We start from the raw sequence: 13,832 nt of genomic DNA, 5'->3' as shown, positions 1-13,832 counted from the left end.
AGTCAGTACAGTGAGCAAAAAAAATGCATGTACTGCAAGTTTCCGAAATATCTACGAAAGAAGCTGCGATTGAAAGAAAACTGGAAAATAATAAAGATAATAAAGTAGCTGTGGTAGTTGACGAAACCTGGCGGAAGCGAGTCTTCATATCATTGAATGGGGTTGTTTCTGCCACGAGTGTAGACACTGGCAAAGTGTTGGATGTAGAGGTTTTATCAAAGTATTGTAGATACAGAAAGAGAAATAAACATGAAAAAAGTTGCAAGCGAAATTTTGAAAGTTCTAATTGGCTAATGGAAGTAGAAAACGCTTTAAGAAATTTTATACACTCTTTATTTTTCCATGGCCTACGTTATACAACTTATTTAGGGGATGGAGATTCAAAAGCCTTTGATAACATCAAAAAACAAATTATATATGGAGATGATTATCAAGTCACGAAACTTGAGTGCACTTGGCATGTAATGAAGCGCATAGGCTCAAGAGTTCGTCAGCAAAAATGCGATTTGAAGGGAAAAACTAAGTGACAGCAAAGGGATATTGATGAAAAATCTTCCCACAGATAGTGTTATTGATAAAATTCGAACTTACCATGGCCTTGCGATAAGACGAAATATAGGAAGTGTAAAAGACATGCGTCAAGCTATCTGGGCAATTCACAAGCATACTGAATCAACTGATGATATACCTCGGCATGCATTTTGTCCACCCCTAACGAACAGGAAAAGAGGTAGACCCAGGCTGAGATGGCTGGATTTAGTTGAGACTGATTTCCTTACTCTAAAGGAGAAAAACTGGCGAACAAGTGTCAAAAGTAGAGAGAAGTGGATTCGAATTCAAAGGAAGGCACTGGCCCACCCTATTATGTGCNGTGTCTAGATGAAGAAAAACTATTGCTGGCAAAATATGCATTTTATCAGCAAACAAGGAAAAAAGGCTAAAAAGAAAATGTGAGGAAGAAAAAATGCAAAAAGCCACAAAAATCTTAAAACCAGAAAGCCTTCTTAAAATCTTAAAATCAAAATGAAATCAAAAATCCTCATAGTTTCAAACATCTAGCTATGGGGCGGGAATATTTTAATTGGGTCTTACTTATTGTTGCAATTCAGCTTTTTTTGCATTGTTTTATGTGACATTTAGATACTGTTTTAAACATTTCATTTTTCTTATTAATCATAACACATAAAATAAATAATGTAACGATTTATTTTGATTGTACCTCATATTGCTTATGTAGTCCAGCAATAAATCACACTGATTTTATAAATATTTTTTGATTTACTATCGTATACAAAAATAAATTTCTGATATTGAAATGTAAGATATTACACTTTTTAGTATTTTGTGCACTATTAAACTGTTTAGAAATATGATATTTTAAGTTATATTTATTAAATAACACTTTAGGAATAAATAATAGTACTTATTTATTCCTTATTAGAAAAGTTTTTATAGTCAGAATTTTTTAAAAGTGAATACATTCATTATTTTTACATTGCTGTCGTAGTTTATCATGTATTTTGTGCAAGTAAAATTATGCTTTTTGTGACCAAAATAACAAGAAGGAATTTAAAAAATATAAAATTAAGTAGGATATAAGTAGTAACTAAAGAAAATGAAAAGAAATTTAGAAACATTGTCAGAATATTTTAGTAGACTGCGATTTTTACATTAAAGTGGCGTTTTCCTAAAATTATATTTTCAATCTTCGTGTAACTTTTTCTTAGGAACACTGCCTTGAAATTTTAACTATATGTTTATTATGTATAAGTACATATACTAAAGTGAAAACTTCATGAAATTTTTATTTTTAACTATTGGTAACTTGCCGAAAAATTTTATTTTACAAGGGTGCTTAGTATTAAATAAAAATTATATTTATCGATATGATTATCACCTCAGTGTATGCATAACAGTCTAATTAAGCTCCAAAAAAAATTTCAAATCCCTATGTTGAACATTTTGAGAAAAAGGTACATAAAGTTTGTCATTTTAAAATTGTTGGTATAGGTCATACCGACTACCCTAAATAAACTTAGTTTACTTTTTTAGTTATTATCATTCGTTACACACGTAAATAAACTTTAATTTTTAGCATAGTGTAGGATAATTTTATGGAGCATTTTACATTTTGGTTATGAAGCAAAAGCAACTAGACTCAATTTGAACTGTTTAAACTTTTACTTGAATCGAATTTATTAAATTTCTCGCAGATTTTCTTTGTTATTAAAGGCTCCAACCAACAATAATAAATCTATTTATTTCTTTATAATGACAATTACTTTGTTTACGTACACTGAGAAAGCAGTTCTGTTAAAAATAATTATATGCTAAGCATATTTATAATTTAAAAAATATTAAAAATAATAAAAAAAAAAACTAAAAAAACGCTGGAATTTTTGCAGCTTACACCAAATCATTCATTTTATAATTTTGCTATTTGTTATGGTAATGGTTCAGCTGAAAATCTTTGCTTTTTGACTTATCGTCTTATTACCATGTCTTATTATTATTATCGAAATCTAAAAAATAATTTTTACAGAAAAAGTTGTTCCTACGCAACATTCTGAAGAATCACAATTACATAACCAAACAGATCTTCAGAACTATTGTCGCTGCTCGGACACACGTCTAGAAGATTTGATTACATTATTTCCTGTTCCTTATTTGATTGTACATAAGTTCATGTGTTTCAAGTAGAAAAAACAGTTATCTTGTTTTATACATCTCAGAAGTGTTCAATGAATCTGTGTAACTAGTCATCAAGATTTTTGTTTCTTTCTGCGCTGCACAATCATTCATTTTGCATTTTAATTGGTAATTTTTAACATTCTTATGCGGTTGCTATTACCAGAACTTCATTGAAGATCAATTACGTCAATTAACAATTTTCCTAGCCATTTGAACTGCTATCTGTTCATAATCATTTGGATTTCATTGATCTTTATCATTAGTTCTTAAAACTTTTCGTGTGATTGTGAATGCATTGTAACATATTTCTAAGTGCACGGATTATTCCGTTTTTGAAATTTCTATCTTTTTGGTTTAAAATTCTCAATTCAGCTATTTCTATAATGTGTTCAACTATACCAGAGATAACTGTTAACCACATTGACGAAAGCCCTGCTGTATGTTGTAGACATAGTAACTGTATTGTAGAAAGATATTGCTAAGCAAGAAAACTATTAACTTAATGGTCAACTGACTGACATTTGATTAATAAAGAAAGAAATAATTTTCCTTGTCTTTCCTTGTCTTAGTCTTATCTTTAGTCTTAGCCTATCTTAGTCTTATCCTTGTCATTTTCTATTTACATATTTGCAATTTTTATAGTTTTTTGGCTTGGTAGATAAGAGCTTATAGATCACATTGAAATAAAAAGGAATGCTAACCAAATTAAAGCACTTTTAACAAGCATTTACTAAATGAATAAAAACTAAACAATAGCTGAATATCTTTGCGTTTTTATTAAAAAATACCAAAAATGGAAAATTACCAAGATTTTCTAAATTTACTAATAAATCAATATACTATAAATCAATATAATATAAAGAATATAAATCAACATACAAACAGAAAAGAAAAGTCTTTAAGTAAAATTTTTTAATTTACAAAATTATATCAAAAGTTGTACATTATATTGGGTAGCTACATCTTAGAAGGTTAAAGGAATCATATGGAAATGCGCAAAAAGAGCATAGCAACAAAACATAATAGGTACTACATCTTCATAGACATAAAAAGATATCCTAAAAGTCTTTACCTCTAAGAATCCTATCCCTTTTTTCAAAATATTTCCGTATATCCTTCGTAATATTTAAAGTGGTTTTGAAGCAAAACTTGATGGATTCAAGGAATTTAAATGACTATATAAAACATTATTTTCTTTCACAATTTTTTTTTTATTATTGACAAGAAATTTAAAACTCAAAGTCAAAATCAATTAAAAGTGAGTTACATTCAACTTTTCTCAAAAATATTTATTTCTGAAATGTTAAGCTTATAATTTTAAATCTGAGTTTGTGACAGCTATTCAAGCGTGTCAAGATATTTAAGATTTTTTAATTAAATTGGATTAAAATACTTCATTAAAGTTATTCTTGTCTTGAAAACACTATAAAATAAGAGCTCCAGTGACATTTTAAGATAAAAAAAACAAATAAAAATTCTAAGTTTTGTGTGCATTACGCGTGAGGAAAGAAAAAGCAGAGAAATAGTCAATGTTATTTTCATATTGCATTTTAAATAAATTATAATAAAAAAAGTAAAAATACATTTACATCTTTAATTTCTTAATTACTTTTTTTTGATTTATTCTTTTTAAATTTTTATTACATATATATACGTAACATATCATCATGCATTCGCTTTGAAGCTTATAAGACAGAATGTCTATGTTATTTTTATGCCGCATTTTAAAACAATTATAATAAAAAAAGTAAAAATATATTTAAATTTTTATTTTCTTAATTAATTTCTTTTTTAAATTTTTCCATTTTTTAAATTTTTATTACATATACATATGTAACATATCATCATGACATACATTCTATTCCTTTGGAAGTTTATAAGACAGAATTATGTTGCATTTTAAAATAATTAAATAAAAAAGAGTAAAAATATATTTACATCTTTAATTTCTTAATTAGTTTTTTTTATTTTTTCATTTTTTAAATTTTTATTACATATACATTCGTAACATATCATCATGACATACATTCTGTTAGCTTAGAAGTTTATAAGACAGAATGAAATAAAACATAGATTGAAAGTGAAATTCCTGATCTCCTAACTAAGATAATGGGACCATATTTTTCAAATTCCAGCTCTTTGCACCATTGAAAATGAAAATTAGTATGTCATAATGAGTACACGTGAAGAAATATTTCGTGATTACTGATATGAAGTAACTCATATGAAGTTACTCATATAAAATAGGGAAGTAAAGACGCGGGATCTCTCATAATCTGAATAATTAAGTAAAAGTGACTTACTTTCGATGACGTACTCTTAAAACGTAGTTTTCCATATTCAAACCTAGTAAAAAGAATTACTTCCATATACCACCTGATTATTTTACTATTTTTGGAGAATGTTTCTATTCAAAAGTCGTTAAAATATCCAAATATTAATGTTGTAATAAAACAATAATCATTTTGATCCATGCATAAAAGTTCAGAAATTTTATAGCATATCTATAGGAAGGAGAAATAAAAACGAAATAAAAGCTTTTTTTTATCATTTATTACATTTAGCCCATTTAATAAATACTCGTTACACATTTAATGTTTAGTAAGCATTTTTTTATTTTTAAATATAAGACTCTTTCACTGTTAAACGAAGTCATTTTATTTCGAAAATATTTTGTTTTGTACGTACTCGTTGTTTTCAAGAAATTGATAAAGTTATTAATGAATTTTATTATCATTTGATACAATAAAATATTTTATTAAAACTTGCCATAAAGTTTTAGTGGTATAGATATACAAAAAAATAAGAACAGTACGATTGCAGTTACTTCTTAAACGAATAATCGATGTTATTTTAGAATTTCAGCTATTTAAATTAAAGTTCTTACGAAATCCGTGGAGCAACCTCTGTGATTGATTTGCGCTCAACTCTGTTTTCCCTTAAAAATCGATATTTTTTAAACATTAAGGAAAATTCTATTAAAGTATATAGTTATTTTAATTTATGTACAAATATTTTTAACATATTAATCCTAACGAAATGAATAATTATAAATAAAATTAACCAATTACTTATTTTTATTTCATTTTATAAAAAAAGCAAATATAAATATTTTATTCCTTTCTTGATAATAATGTAACGGCTAACTTTTTATTTGAATGCAAATGTAAAACTCATTAATTCACTTTCTCGACAATATTGATTTCTAACTCTTTTTTTTATTTCTTATTACAAAAATGTTTCAGTTACATGGTGTGATGCCACAATTGGCATTACATTTTTTTTTCTATCCTTTTAAAATATCTTTCATTACTTACGCTTTTTTTTATTAATAGAATTACATTTAAAATAAATCAAAGACTTAATCTTTTAAAACGAACACGAACATAAAATATTTATTTTATCTCTTCTTGATCAATGTAACGGATACTTTTTATTTCATTGCTATGCAGATTTATTAATTCACTGTCGCCTCTAATCGAAGACAAAAATCTATTTATAACTTTTTATTCTAAATTTCCAACTGCTAAATGTTTCGGTTGCATGGTTGCAATAATTCTCNTGAAGGGGGGGGGGCGCGATGAAAATTATGATTGAAAACTGGGCCGCGAATACTGAAAGGTTGAGAAACGCTGCTTTAAGGGATTTCTATTTAGGATGAAGAAATGGACGTTATTTTCCTTTCCTAGACATTATCCATTTTTAGTATTTATATAATCAAAAATGTATTTTTGTACGGCTAAGTAAAAATCTACTATACGAATATTGGCGGCTAATGACGGAGAAACAAACATCTGCCACACGTGGTAATACTAATTCTGTCAGTCTTTATGGTGATTCGCTTTCGCAAAATTATTTTCAAATCTAATATTGATAACAAGGGTGTTACATTTTTGTTTGGCTTTGTTATCTTTAGATAAATCGCGAACTATGAATCTGTTCCCATGCTTCTAACTGTCTGGGAACAATTCACTCACTTTTATTTCTAATTATTGGTGAACGGACTGGGATTCTCGTCCAAACCATTGACTTTATATCTTTAAAGAACTTATTGATGTTAAAAGAATAATTTCATGATTGAATGATTTCCACAAAAAAATTAGATGTCGTGCAATATCTAAGTCCTTTCTTTTCTTTTTGTTCGTCTCGGAATCAACTCAAGAGCAAGTTCTAAAAATTAGATCTCATGAGGTCGTCAATAATTTTTCTATGAAAATTGAAAAGTAGCATTGAAAAAAAAAATGAGAACAACGAAACTAAATTTTGAATAACTTTTTTTTAAAAAGATAAGAAACTAAAAAGAAAAAAAAAGAAAAGAAAACAAGCTTTAAAACCGCTTATGAAAAATAGCCTCTACCACATTTTATAACTTAATAGTCGCATTTCTGTAGAACACAAGGATAGATATTTTTTATAATTAAGTTACCAACAAGTAACTCTCGAATTAATTTTTAATTTAATTTTTCATTGAAATCCTACGTCGTGCTAATGTTTTACACAATTCGTAATTTAAATTTGTTGAGTCTTATGATTTTTATGCAGCAAAATTCTTTATTGGGAAATACATGCTACTATCATTAATATAAAGTAAGCATAATATATAAATTTAACTTATATTAAAGAGTCATTTCTTTGCTCATCACATATAATTAACTTAACTCCTAACTGCAATTTTCAAATGATATTTTTCATTGGAAAAAGAGAATCTCTTAAATGTCATACGTTTTGGTAATCAACAATTAGAAATGTCTTGGAATCTTCAAAAGGAAATAATATTTTTATTTCCACTCACTTTCGTGTGCTCAGAATATTCATTAATTTGAATGCCTGCAGCAGTAAAACAGCAATAATATCTTTTTATTGTTATCATTATTTGAAAAAATATACTTGAAAAAGTATACGTTCTCCTACAAATAAAGGATCGGTGGACAGTTTTTCACATCTTTTTCAAAATATCCAGGACAACATGAACTCTCTCGTACTTTTCCTCGGAGTCACCCTTTTAGCTTTATGTAAGTGTCTTAAGTTAACGTAGAAAAGAATGTCTGAGTTTAAAAAATGAAATGCAAATATTATAAATAAAAGAGCTTCGCTAATCTATCTATAACAATTAAAAACATTTTTATCGTGTAGGTTAAAAAATATCAATATTTACATTTAAAAAGCCATAAATATTTCCAATTTTCATAGCTATGTTTAAGTATGAGATAAATCATTATTTTATGAACTTTTTAAAGTGACATTTGGTATAACTATTTAAAATTAGAATATTAATCTGATTTATAATTATTAAATTTCTGAGAAATAACTAATGAGTGATAGAAGGATTGCTCCCCCCCCCCATTTTGAAGGCAAAGTAAAAAATAAATTTTATTAATTGGAGTTAAAATAAAACTTTAAATTGTTTTAAAGCCGTGTTTCTTAAATTTTGTTGAATCAATTTCAGGAAAAGTATAAATCATATAATACTGCGCTTACATTGATATGGATAATTTTAATGACGAGGAAATATGTATTAGATTCTGTTGATTTTTAAGTCATCTAAATCGTCTTTTTTGCTCCTAACTTCAATGATGATCATGTAATAGCTTAAACAAAATCAGTCTGATTGAGCGAAGCTTCGAACAATATTTATTCATCCTAGGGACATATAAGCTGTAATAAGAGTAAACATATCAAACAGATAAGAAAATTAAAAAAAAAGTCTTCTAATTAGCTTTGCTCACTGCAAAATGTTCGTGACTTTTTAAAAAGCCATTTTTTCAAATTGGTCTACGACATACACGCAGATAAACGTTGCATTTATTTAAAGAAATAGGTTATTCCACAAGGTTTCAAATATATAAATAATACATTCTAAATTGTACCAATTAATTAACTATCCCAATTTGTACGTGGAAATATTATTGTTCAAGTTGCAACTTTCGAAGTAATTAAAACAACTATAATTGCATGATTTACTGAAGAAAATTTTATATTTATAATATACTGAGAAAGGATAACTAATTATGCTAGTTGTATGCTATTCCTTCGTTTGACATGATACACATTTTTATGTATAAATGCTTGAGCAAAATTTTCGTTATATAGAGAAAAAAATATGATACGGTAAATCAAAAAACATGATTTAATGAAAAACGTGTTTATATTTGATCTATTAATTTTCTTTCTAAAAAATCTTCCTAATTACTTTTAGGTGAAGCTCGTCCTACTGGTAAGTAAAAGTTTCATTGTGATAAAATGACATTTGATATTAATCATTGTCCATTGATGCCTTGATAACCTGTTCATATTATAGAGGCATATGTCGATAATTTGATTATCTGATGAAAATAAAATTAAAGTTTTAAAAACAGGCAAAGGAAAAATATATGACTGAAGAATGGAAAATATATTTTCTTGTCTGGAAAATGAATTCCTTTCAAGTTCTTTCTTTTCAAATATTTAAATAACAATAAGAGGTTAAAAAATCTTAAATTTCTTCATTTAATCGAAAAGTCATATAATCGTTAAGAAAATGCGTTCATTTTTTAATTTTCATTATTAAAGTGAGAAAGTGAGAATTTTCATAATTAAAGCAATTTCTCGGAATTCGTCTAATTTTTGAAGTAGGTGCTAGATAATAAGGGAAGTTAGTTAACACATTCTTTTTTTGTTCAGTTGCTAGCATCAATTTTCTTTTCACGTTTCTCATTAATGTATTTAGAAAATAATTTTTCAACATTTTTATAATTCCAATTTTAGAATTACTTCACCGAGTAACAATGCGACAGAAAATTTAAACTGAAATTCTTATCAAATACAGGTTTCTCCTTGCGTTTAAAGAAAAAAAAAACATACCTAGCTATTAATTTGTGCCTATGCAACTCCTTACAAGGCTTCTATTGAGAAAACTTCGTACTTATATATCATTAGCTTATTTACAGCTTAATGAAAGTCTCAACATTTAAGTAAATAAAATATATACGTAGTTATTCGCGTAAAACGGCTCACCAAATATAATTTAAATTTTGAAAGTTGCCTTTGGCAAATGCCAATATCTCCAAAGAACTTGTATTTAAACCAGTGCTTGTATTGGATTAAACATGGCATTTTGCTAACACCAAAGATTGTCGAAGACCTAAATAACATAACAAAAGATTTTATATTATTTTATTTCTAAACTAAATACCCCTGACAGAAGAGATCAAATACAAATGTATAAATTCAGTATTTATCGTTTCTTCGTTCTAGGTAACTCATTCGATAACTTTTCATAAGCAGTCACTAAGAATAAGGATTTTTACTACACAATATTTTGATTATTATCCTGATCTGATAACCTTACTCAATAAGATATATTTTATCATGATTAACTGTATTTTTCTTCATTTTTACAGAGCATAAAGTCAGTAAGTAAAATTTAAATTACTTTTTTATTCTGTTCCAGTTCAATTATAAGATATAATTAGTTTTTCCTTACAAAAACAAGCCTAAATAACAATGTTAGTAACAAGTATTTGACTTTTCACATAAATTAATTTTTATTTCATTTTGAAGACGAATTCTTTTTTTATAAATTAAATCATATTTCAAATTGTCATGTATCAATTAAAGGAACTTGTATGTATTTCGAAAACCTGAGGTGCATACAATTTAATTACTTTATTTTCCACTAATTTGTTAAGACAACTAAAGATTTTTAAACTGAAGTAAATATAAAATAAATTATGTAATTAGCATAATTATTATACTTAAAATTACTTACGTAAGAAACTGAAAAAGATTATAATTGATTCAGCTTTTGCAAAATTGTTATTTGTTCAGCATTTAAAGACTTAACTGCTAAGAAAATGTAAAAGCATTACACATTAAACGGCTTAAATGTGCAAAAAATTATTCTTAAAGACACTTTATAGTGTAATTCACGTTAGTGTTTTTTCATAGGTTTTCAGATGGCTAAAATATAACAGCTTAAAATGAAATAAGTCAAAAATTTACTACTCTAAACACCAATTCAGTAACATGTACAAAACCCCTGTTTTAAAACGATTTTTAGCATTTCTTATTAATTTTTTTAATGATTGCATTGACTGAAACAAAAGTCCTATGCTTATAGCTTCCAAACTGGTAACCCACGGTAAGTAACTATACAATCTCATATTCATGATTTTCACTTTATTCAGTAGAATAATTCCACAAATTCTGCATAATGCTTCGGAGCATTATTTGTAACACATAATAAAAATGCAAAAATGATTGTAATCATTCATAAAGACAATTCATATGAGTGAATCAAGGGTTTTCTCTCAATTATTTGATTTAGACTATTATCATTTATCTCAGAATGTAAGCTCGAATCCCTTAGCACCGAATATTTTTTTATAATAAGAAATTTCATACAAAATGTAACATGGGACTAAAATAATTTCTTATAATTATTTATTTTGAATAAAATTTTTATTTACGATATTAATAAAAGCTAGAAATTTACATTATGATCATCCCCACATTTTTCAATGAACGGGTGTGGATATCATGAAGGACTCGTGAGTAAGTTGCAATAATATTTAACTACTTTTGAAGAAACTTGGGAATCAATATTACATTTATTTTTGTGAGTTATAGGAAAGGTTACGGTCTTAAGCAGATTTGTGTAAACCGGGTCGTAATAGCTCAAATAATCGAAACGTGTATCACCGGAACTGCACGACTGGTAGGTTTTTCATCATCTTGCGTCTGAAGTTTATATGCAAAGTAGATAAAGTTAGGTGAATTTACTAGCAAAGCTTAGGTAGTTGGAGGTTCAAGAGTTATCAAAGAAAAGGGTATAAGAATTTCTAAAGAAAAATATAGAGTAAGAGAAAAATGTTGATAAAATGTGATTAAAAAATCTTTTAAATTTACTTAACATTACATGAGCTCATGCATAATTTATGATGGGTTTATTTAACAGAAATAATGCTTGCGTTTTAATTTGAGAAAAAAAAAACTTTATAAAGGCCAATTTACAGAACTAAGTAATGGAATTAATTAATAAACTTTGTTTTGCATTTGAAAAACATTTTTCTTTCATTTTGTAGTTCATAAATTCAAAGAAGGTAAGTAAAATTCAAATATTCTTAAAAATGAACTTAAAATTAGATTTAAATTACATAATTATGTTTCATTTTTACGGAAAAGAATTGAATTTCTTACTTTTTTAATTTTGCTAATAAATATATTTGCAGCACGTGTGCATTTATTTTGGTACATTTTCCCCAAGTTTTAGAAGAATTAATTAGTCAATTATTTAAACGCTCCTGCATTTGCTAATGTTTTAAATTGAAAAATGGTCTAGGCCAGCCACCGTGAAGGTCGGTAGACTTTATGCATAACAATAGTTCATTTATGCAAGAATGGCAAATATAATGGCATACCCGATAAATCAGTAAATACCAAAACTTAGCATACTTATCACGCTAAATAATCTATTTTAAACTATAATGTGCAATGTTTGCCTCTATAAATAAAAAATATAGCTTCGTATATAAAAAATACAGCTTGGTACACCTACCGTCATGCCAAGTGGTATCTAATGTATCAAGAAAGACAAAGCTTTTTGAGTCAACCAGAACACTGTCATGTATCAGAATAAGAAAACTATCAAGATTTTATCCTTCAAATTAAGCTGCCTATTATCCCATTACCTCTTGGCTTAAAACTGGCTATTATGAGGAGGGACAATTACCTTAATTTCATATGAATTATAACTGATATGCCATTGAATTTGAATTTTTATAACACTAGACTTTTATAGACAGTTTGAATCCTGTTGTTCGCATTTTGTTCTTCAGACATTGTGCAGCATTATTTTGCCATCGTCAATCTACTAGACTGAGACATTATGTTTTAATCATCATTCGAAATTTGAAAAGTTTAAATGTCCACTTTTAACTTTTTTTCTTAAATTGATATTCTCCCTTTAAAAGTAATCACATTTACTTGAATGAACATGATAGTTTCGAACGATTCAAGAAAGTATAGATAACTACTTTTTTTTATTTTTAAGATATATATTTTGATTTTTTTTTGGTATTTGCATTTATATTTGTTTGCGTATCTCTTATAAGCACTTTAGCACACCATGAAAACATACTTTTTTTTGCAGAAGTAACACCTAAACCTAAAAATGGACTTGGATTAAGTAAGTATTAACTGTGTTTCGTATATTCTGAAATGTACATAGCGTTTGATTTTACAGTATTTTATAATTAAGAAAATAAAAATGCTTTTCTAATTTTTATCATACTGACACCAAAAGAAACATGTAATATACGATCCTTGTGTATTACAACTAGTTGAAAGTATAATCACTTCTTTAATTAGTTTAATAGTTCGTAAGTTGAGCTCCGTTATACTATTCTAGATGATTCAAAGCAATATATATACACTATCTGGCCATTAATGACCGGACACCCCTAATTTCGGATACATGAGGTGCTAGTATCAAGTCAGTAGGGCGTAGGGCTGCCACGCGCCGGAATCACAGCTTTAACCCTTCTAGGAAGGCTGTCCGCTAGGTGTTGGTACACGGCGGCAGGTATTGCCCGCCATTCCTCCTGTAACATGGCGAAGAGTTGAGTGGTGGTTTTGGGGCGTTGTGGTCTGGCCCTCAACCGGCGCTCCAACTCATCCCAGAGATGCTCAATTGGATTGATGTCGGGACTTTGGGATGGCCAGTCAAGCTCTTGCACCCCCATTTCATCAAACCAGTCCGTGATGCCATGTGCTTTATGAATGGCAGCGTTATCGTGTTGAAACACAAAGGGGCCATTACCGAACTGTTGCCACAGGATGGGAAGTGCCGAATTGTCCAGGATGTCTCTATACCCTTCTGCGTTCAGGGTTCCACGCACTAACACGAAGGGTCCAAGGCCAAACCATGAGAAACAGCCCCACACCATAATTCCTCCACCGCCGAACTTCACAGTGTCCGGTCATTAATGGCTAGATAGTGTATATCGGAGTATAGTGACGCATTATTAGTTTACGCAAATCATAATAGCCAATTTCGTTGACATAACTGTACTTTAAAGTTTATTTGTGTTATATTTAAGATTTTTAACTGTTATTTAATATGGTTAGTTCATCAATAAAAGCAAAAGTGCAAAATTGTAAGC

The 13,832-nt window shown here is 28.0% G+C and overlaps 1 protein-coding gene across 1 annotated transcript in view; it reads left to right on the top strand.

The window, feature by feature from the left end:
* The first annotated feature begins 9,887 nt into the window (after positions 1-9,887).
* LOC107438687 (uncharacterized) overlaps positions 9,888-13,832 on the top strand; it is a 37,223-nt gene continuing 33,278 nt past the window's right edge. Inside the window, exons 1-5 of the mRNA XM_071183798.1 lie at positions 9,888-9,924; positions 10,071-10,082; positions 10,790-10,810; positions 11,754-11,771; positions 12,821-12,856. Coding sequence (XP_071039899.1) covers positions 9,888-9,924; positions 10,071-10,082; positions 10,790-10,810; positions 11,754-11,771; positions 12,821-12,856 — 124 coding nt within the window. The remainder of the gene's footprint in view (positions 9,925-10,070; positions 10,083-10,789; positions 10,811-11,753; positions 11,772-12,820; positions 12,857-13,832) is intronic.

The sequence above is a fragment of the Parasteatoda tepidariorum genome, chromosome 7, assembly GCF_043381705.1.
Source record: "Parasteatoda tepidariorum isolate YZ-2023 chromosome 7, CAS_Ptep_4.0, whole genome shotgun sequence".
NCBI lineage: Eukaryota > Metazoa > Arthropoda > Arachnida > Araneae > Theridiidae > Parasteatoda > Parasteatoda tepidariorum.
The sequence above is the reverse complement of the archived record's forward strand: the minus strand, read 5'-3'. Positions and strand labels throughout refer to the sequence as shown.